The 8,340-nt window shown below is 38.2% G+C and overlaps 1 protein-coding gene across 3 annotated transcripts in view; it reads right to left on the bottom strand.

Moving 5' to 3' along the window:
* Ago3 (argonaute RISC catalytic component 3) overlaps positions 1-8,334 on the bottom strand; it is a 131,243-nt gene extending 122,909 nt beyond the window's left edge. For all 3 annotated transcript variants that reach the window (XR_262685.2, XM_005395164.2, XM_013519526.1), the window contains exon 1: positions 8,026-8,334. Coding sequence is in view for 2 of the 3 variants with exons in the window: in XM_005395164.2 (XP_005395221.1) it covers positions 8,026-8,044 (19 nt within the window). In the remaining variant the exon portion in view is untranslated. The remainder of the gene's footprint in view (positions 1-8,025) is intronic.
* Between the last annotated feature and the right edge of the window lie 6 nt (positions 8,335-8,340).

Below are 8,340 nucleotides of genomic sequence, written 5' to 3'. Positions count from 1 at the left end.
GGAACCAAACTCACGACCTTGCGCTTGCCAGGCAGGCGCTTTGCCACTGAGCTAAATCCCCAGCCCCAGTTGCCTCTTTTTTGACTGTGTCTTTTATCTGTGAGGGTTCTAATTTTTTGTGTTCTTTATATGTCCTGCATATGAACCTCTGTCTGAGGAATAGCTGGCAGAAATTTGCTCCATTCTGTAGATCATCTCTTCACACTGTTGGCTTTTTCTTTTGCTGTGTAGAAGCTTTTTAAATTTATATGGTCCCATTTGTGGATTCTTGATGTTATTTCTTGTGCAGTTAGGGTTCTGTTCTGGAAGTCTTTGCTTACGCCTATGTCTTCAAGAGTTTTACCTACTTTCTTCCAGAGAAGGTTTCTGTTTTAACATTTAGGCATTTGATTAATTTTGATTTTAGTTTAATATATGGTGAGAGATAATGTGTCTAGATTCAATTGTCTGCATATGAATAGCCAGTTTTCCCAGCACCATTTGTTACAGTTACATTTACTATATCTAGCTTATATTTTTGGCCTCTCTTTTTCTTTTGTGCCAGTACCATGCTGTTTTTAATCACTGTAGCTTTGTGCCAATTTTTACGCCAGTACCATGCTGTTTTTATCACTGCAGCTTTGTAAGATTACTTGGAAGTCCAGGATTGTGATGCCTCCTGTTTTGCCCAGGATTGCTTTTGCTACACTGGGTTTCTTCTGGCTGAAAATGAATTTTAGGATTGTTTTCTTTAGTTCTGTGAAGAAGGATATTGGTAAATATCTGAAATTTCTGTCTCAAATTTTATTTCATTAACTATGCTAAGTATTGGTTAGTATTAACTAACCAAACTAAATTTCAACTATAAAATACTTCTCAAAAGGCCAGGCATGGTGGTGCATGCCTGTAATATCAGCACCCAGGAGGCTGAGGCAGGAGGATGGCTTTGAGTTCGAGGCCAGCCTGGGCTACAAAATGAGTTCAAGGCCAGCCTGAAGGCCAGGGATATAGCTCAGTGGCACAAGCGCCTGCCTGGCAAGTGCAAGGTCCTGAGTTCACTTCCCGGTATGGAAAAAAAAAAAAAAAACAGAAAAAAAAGAAAAAAAATCAATGAAACTATGGGCCTGGGGATATAGCTCAGCGCCACAAGTGCCTGATTGGCAAGTGTGAGGTCATGAGTTTGATTCCCAGTACCAAAAAAAAAAAGGCCAGCCTGAACTACACAGTGAAACCCTATCTCAAAAAGACAAAAAACAAAAAGAAAAATACCTCTTCAAAGCATGTAGTTTATGTTGTTCACTTATCTAACAATATAATATATACTAGTCATTAAGTATGAAGCTAAAGGGGCTGGGGATATAGCTCAGCGGCATAAGCGCACGCCTGGCATGCCTGAGGTCATCAGGTCGATTCCCGGTGACAGTAAAAAAAAAAAAAAGCTAAATGACAGTGCACAGTAAATATCAGTGATAAACGTAGTGAGCTGGGTGTGGTACATGTCCGTCATCTCAGTATTCTAGGAGGCTAAGGAAGGTGGATCATAAATTAAAGACCAGCCTGGGCAACTTAGTAACTTGGCAAGACCCTGTCCAAAATCAAAAATGTAAATTAAAAGGGAAGAGTGTTGCAATGGCTAGGAAGACAGTGCAGTGCAAAGGCCCTTGGTTAAAGGCCTGCTATGAAAAAAAAGCCATCAAAAACTCAAAATCAGCTACAGCATATACTAGAGTATAGAATATTAATAAAAACAGAGTTTCAATGGGAACTTCTGCTTTAATATTAAAAAAATTCCTGTTTCAATAATTCTACTTTTAGGAGTATCTAACCACTGGACCAATTTACAAAGAGCTATGTACTATACTAGGATAGTTATCATGGTTTTATTCATAACAATGAAGCACTGAAAAAATGTACACCACTGCCAATGGACTGATTAATATACAAAAAAATTAAATGCTATTCATTCTATGAAAATTATCATACTGTCACATAGATGTAAATAATGACATGTTACAACTATTCACGATATATGACTGAGAAGAAAAAGCAGGTCCCAAGTTCAAGTCCTACTACAAAGTAATAATAATTACAACAACAATAACAATAATATGGATAGACAGATAAATGGATATCTAAAAACATATGGAAGAACAAAACTCACTGGTTTTATCTGGAAGATATGACTATATTATTTTCAGTTTCTATTTTAGACATTCCTATACTGTTTGTTTTTTTTAAATAATAAACATTTTATTAACAAAAACTATTTTTTATTTTAGAAAAGTATATTGATTTCTACATTTGACATAATAAAATTTTAAACCCGTACGGCCAACTCATAAACATTAGTACGGGACTTTGGCAAGCTCTTACCTGCTAATTTGAAACTCCATTTATTCATTTAATAAATGTTTCCAAATATACTGTACTGTAGTTAGTATCATATTCACATTTATTACATTTACCTAAGTCAATTATAGAACATTCAGCCTGTTGAGAGTTAAATTTCTCAGAGGGAAAGTATGGGGAAGAGTTTTTAAAAGAGGTATTTTCCCCCTTGAAAATAAAAGGTGAAATCATCTAAGTGGCCCATTATACAATGTATTCTTTAAACAATTTTAAAATTCAGAGAAATACTCTGTATCTTACTCTAAAAGATTTAGAAATCATTTAGAATAAAACATATTAGTAATGATTTTAAAAGAGTATTCTGTAAGCCTACAGTTGAGAACAACTTCTTATAAAATTTTCTTTCACTTATGAAAAACCTAGAAGTATCTCATGTCTATGTTCTATAATCCTTTCTGATTTCCCAAAAACATGACAATTTGGAAATAATATATAAAATAACTGGCCAATACAAAACAGAGCTCTTTCAGATTATTTTCCTGACATCCCAAACAAATGCACATAATTTTTTATCGTGACAAACCACAAAAAGCCCACATAAAAGAATGTTTTAGTTGTGTAACAAGGTTTTGCTGAATCTCAATAGTAGTCTTTTTTTTTTTTAAGCAGTGGCTAGCTAAAGAAAGTCATTAATATTAACACAGATAATGGCAGAAAACTACAAAAACTCCAAATACAGAAAGGCTGTTCTTGTATACTAACAGCACAATCATTATGGTTGAAAAACCAAACAATATTCTTTCTCACATCTGTTTTGTTAATAAGCCAAGAATGAGGGTCTACTGAGTATCCTAGACAACTGAATTAGAAACTAGGAATGTCTGGTAAATACTGTTTATCCCAACATTCTGAAACTAAATAGGCGTAGAAAAGATACTGATCTTAAATAAATTATGATTTCAGTTTTACCTTCCTGAAAATAGAACCATCACTTTGGGCTTTTTTTCTCTTATCCATTTAAAACAAAGAAAATCAAGATTTATAAATTACTTTTTTAAGTACTGTAAGAGAATATGCTTTTTAGATTAACAAAACATTGTTTTAAATTCATTTTTCAAGTAGACACTCAAGTACTTTAACACTATAAAAACCAATGTACTAGATGATTATATTATAAAGTAAACCAGTATTCAACCAGAATCCTACAGCTTAAGACAATTTGGCAAAAATTCATCTCTGAGCTTGGGTTTTTCCATTGACAACATTGAACTCTTCCAGGAAATGCCCCCTTTTCAGGGCCCCAGGCCTTGCTACACATTGTCAGGCCAGGCTTATGGAACCAAACAAATGTAATGGTCCCAATGAATATACAAAGTTATACAGTATAAGTAAATTCTAAATTACCACTTTATTACATAAAAATCTCTCAAAGAAAAAATGAAGAAGCATCTACATATCTTCTCATTCATTTGCACTGCTTTCCAACATAATCCCTTACTTTTAAAAAATAACTAAATTAGCTTAGAACTTGATTTAACAATGTAAAGAATGGTATGGTTATACAGGGTGATGGAATCATGGATACAATTTTAAATATCTTCATCATTTTAATCAAATTCCATTTGAAGGTTACTTTTTTCCCTTTCTTTTCTTGTCTTTGTTTAAAAGAAAAAAGATGTTTCATGACTCCTTTTCAGTTTTCCCTCAGGGCATCCCATCACTGAAAGAAATTAAATTCTAAAACAAAAACAACACAAGCAGGCACATTTATAAATTAACAGGACCAGTTATGAGCAGCAAATACTTAAAAAAAAACCCAACAAACTACAAGTGCTACTCCAAAACAGCGTGTTAACATTGAAGTGACAATCCAACAGAAAACCTTTAATTTTCAAGTTCTCACTCACCAAAAGGAGAACCAGTTTGACATTTTTTTTCTTCAAGACAAAATTTGTGTAAAAATACAAACACTTCCAAAGTGATAAAGTTTGTTTTAAACACTAAACTGGGAACCTACAGCATTATGTTTTTAGCATTTTGAATCCACAACTCTTACTCTTCTCATTGGAATACCACTCTTGATTTAGTTTTAGTCTCCTATACGTTCAATTTTTGCTCCTTTAAAATGTGGTCCCAAATGACTTTTTAAATGTTTATTATTTAAGAAATGCAGAACTCTAAAACATTATTCAAAAACAAACTTAAACACTGAAGAAAGTCTATTCACTTTTACATGACTGTATAAAACTACCAAACATTTCAAATAAATTTGCATGTCACTGATTTACAGCAAAAGTAAATGTTTTTCTTCCATTGTTAAGTATAATTTCTCCCTAACAGTCTGACTTTATCTAAAAATACAGGGTATTACACTCCTAAAATAAATAGATCTTCAGGAGAAGTGGTAGCTAAATGAACATTTCTGCTGTTCCTACTTCCATTTTATTTGGCTTTGTTTTTTTTTGTTTTGTTTTTTTTGTTTGTTTGTTTGTTTTTCACCGGTACCGGGAACCGAACTCACGACCTTGCACTTGCCAGGCAGGCGCTTTGCCGCTGAACTAAATCCCCAGCCCCTTTCCATTTTATTTGGAAATAAAACATAACCTTACAGTTCAGCTGTAATTTGACCATAAAAAAGTAGGGTTTCACAAGTTCTCTTAACTAAAGAGTCACAAGCATAGATGCTAAACTACTATTTTTTAAATAAATATGCATCTTTTTTGGCTAAATCAAAGCTCAGATGTTACTAAACCAGTAGATTATACAGAACAAACTTTAAAATCATTTAAAATAGTTCATGTGAAAAAGAACAGAAGCCTGGTGTGATGGCACACATCTACTGGTATAATCCCAGCACTCTGGAAGGCTGAGGTAGGAGTATCTCAAATTCAAGCCCCAGCAATTTATAGACTTGGTGAGATCCTGTCCAAATTAAAAATAAAAAAAAAGCAAAAATTAAAAAAAGGATGGGGATGAAGCTCTGTGCAAAGGCTTTGGGTTGAATCCCAAGTCTGGAGAGAAGGTGGGGATACACAAATACCAATTTTTAGGAAGGAGTTATTCACCGAGAAACAATTACATGGTATTTGTACTTGAAGTCCTCTAATGTACTAAAATAAGTTTCCTATGTGCCCATGTAGCAATCAGAATTTAAAACATCCTATCATGATTCCTGGGAATCTCCATCCAAAAGAAAAACAACAGAAATGGAGAGCCAAGATTCAATACTAATCCAACAGACTGTCAGAGGAAACTTACATCTAAAACACTTTTAATTAAAATATTCACCTGTCAAATTCTTTTTTTTTTTTTTGGTTTTTCTCCGGTACTGGGAACCGAACTCACGACCTTGCGCTTGCCAGGCCGGTGAGCTAAATCCCCAGCCCCTCACCTGTCAAATTCTGAATTTAAAATTTAGTTGCACATGGCTTTCAACTACATTCAGCATAACAATTATATATAAGTACTAGGAAGAATGAAAGAAAGTTTTATTTTTAACAATGATAATCTTACAGCTTATCTTCAGTATTACGTGACTGTCATCACACAAACTGCGCTCAAAAACGAACTTTACGTTGCAAGATGGCCAAGGATATGGCTGATAGAATGATCTAACAATACTTTCTCAATGTAAAGACAGGTAAATGAATATATGTTTTCACAACAAAAGACCTCCAAAAGAGAATGAAAAGATAAAAAGTATTTTCTGAGCCACGATTTGACTAGCTGTACCAATTGACTAGTGGTGTGATGTCGTAAATTTTTTCGAGGATGTTGCCTGTATATTAGGTCATATTTTCATACGAAAATCCCTAACAAAAGAGACAAAAAAAAGGACAAAATCCCAAACAAAAGAGACAAGGGGAAAATATCTTTAAATTTTTTTTGAAATAGCCTCAGAAGTTTTAGAATGATGAATAAAAAGTTTAACTTCCGTGTTTAGTTTTTCAAGATTGACAACAGTGGGACAGTTACATAACAGTAAGAACAAATACTACGGTAGAAAATTTAAAAAGAAGAGCAGGATAGTTTTGGAAATACACAAATCTATGATAAATGAGTCTTCACAATATAAACAAACTTTCTGTTTTTAATAAATATGGAGAAGGCAAAAAGTGGAGAGCAACCAGAGAAATGGTAGAAACTAGATAGAGAAAATTCTGGGCAATAAAACTTATAAGAAACTCTCCTCTCAATTTCTCTGCTCACTCTGGGCATGGTGGCACACGCCTGTAATCCCAGCACTAGGGAGGCTGAGGCAGGAGGATCGTTGGGAGTTTGAGGCCAGCCTGGCTACAAAGCGAGTTCAAAACCAGCCTGAACTGCATAGCGAGACCCTGTCTCAAAAAGACAAAACACAAAACAACAACAACAAAAAAACCACTAGCCGGATGTGGTAGTGCACACCTGTAATCCCAGCACTTGGGAGGCTGAGGCAGGAGGATCTTTGCGAGTTCGAGACCAGCCTGGGTTACAAAGTGAGTTCAAGGCTAGCCTAAACTGCATAGCGAGACCCTGTCTCAAAAACACAAAAACAAACAAAAAAACCCAATTTCTCGGCTCACAATTTTTGACTGCCTTTCTGCATCCACTTGACAATTATACTCCTTAACCTATTCAACAAAATTATCATGTCACTGGTTTCTTTTACATACATTTTTCTCATGTTTAGGTACCTCTCAAATTGGCAGAGACGTGAAATTCAGAGACTTGTGATGCTATAGTAACGAAACATCCTCCCTTCCAAATATGTTGAAAATGACAAATTAGTGGTCATCTGGATGAAACGTACTTCAAAATATAACATACAAGCATGATCATCTAGTAAGCAAACCGTTATGTAATGCCTATTTTATATCCCTCAATCCTAAGGAGTATTTTTGCTGGTACTAAGAATTGAATCCAGGGCCTTGTGCGTGCCAGGCAAGTGCTCTACCACTGAGCTACATCCCCACCCCTTCTTTATTCTTTCCCTAAAACAAGTACAGTCCATGTTGCAAATTTGCCCCCAGGCCCCAGGAGAAAAAACAGCTTTCCTAAATTCCAAATTTCTAGAAATATTACAAGTGCTTCGTCAGGGAACAGCAAATGAAAAGATACTGTCAGTAATTTTAAGATCCATCTCCTCCTGTAAGCAGTGGTCTAGGCCGATCAAAGAGACATTTCCAAGCTCCTCAGAAACTACACACCACGCAGCCACAACAAACAGCAGAATTAGGGGTGTGGAGGCAATGCCATCCTGCATTTGACGTAGCAGTAACACCTACTTCAAATTTAATCGCATCCGTTATCCGAGCGCATCTTGACCGCTACCCCAGAGGCAGGTAAGGGAGGGGGCCGGCCACCCCCGCAACCGGGTACGCCAGCCGGCCAAAGGACGCGCGCCGCTGCATCTCCGCCGGGATGGATAACAAAAGCGATGGCAAACTGCCCTCTCGTTGAAGAAAAGCGGGGGTGTGGGGAGAGTGAGTAATACGGTACCGCCTAGATGACCCCAAACAGAAGCCCTGCGCGGCAGTCTCGCCAATGCCGTGGCCCCGGGGGAGCTGCGGCGGGGTAGCGGGGAGGCCGCCGGCGGGACAGGAAACCAGCGGCGCCCGCCCCGCGCGCCCCCGGGCAGGCGCGAGCTGGCGACGAAGCCCAGGGGACAACTGCGGGGTGACACCCTACGCCGCCGGCCTAGCAGCTCCGACTCACCTGCAGAGCCGATTTCCATTCATGGAGCTGGGGACAGAGCTTCGGGCGAGAACTGCACCCGCCACCGAGCGAGGAGGCGGCGAGGTGGCCCCGCGGCGGAGGCGATGCGCTCCCCTCAGAACCGCACTCCGCGCGCTCGGCCGCAAGAGTCGCCGTCGCGAGACGGCCCCGCACCGGCAGTGAGCGAGGAGAGGCTGGAGGCGAGGACGGGGGAGCCCTTGCGGAACTTGCGTAGCCCACTGCTGCTGCCGCGCACCCCTCTTCCACAGTGAGCAGCCGCCGCCGCCGCTGCCGCCGCGCCGCCACCACCGCCGC

Source organism: Chinchilla lanigera, unplaced genomic scaffold (genome assembly GCF_000276665.1).
Source record: "Chinchilla lanigera isolate Chin_1 unplaced genomic scaffold, ChiLan1.0 scaffold00051, whole genome shotgun sequence".
Lineage (NCBI taxonomy): Eukaryota > Metazoa > Chordata > Mammalia > Rodentia > Chinchillidae > Chinchilla > Chinchilla lanigera.
The sequence above is the reverse complement of the archived record's forward strand: the minus strand, read 5'-3'. Positions and strand labels throughout refer to the sequence as shown.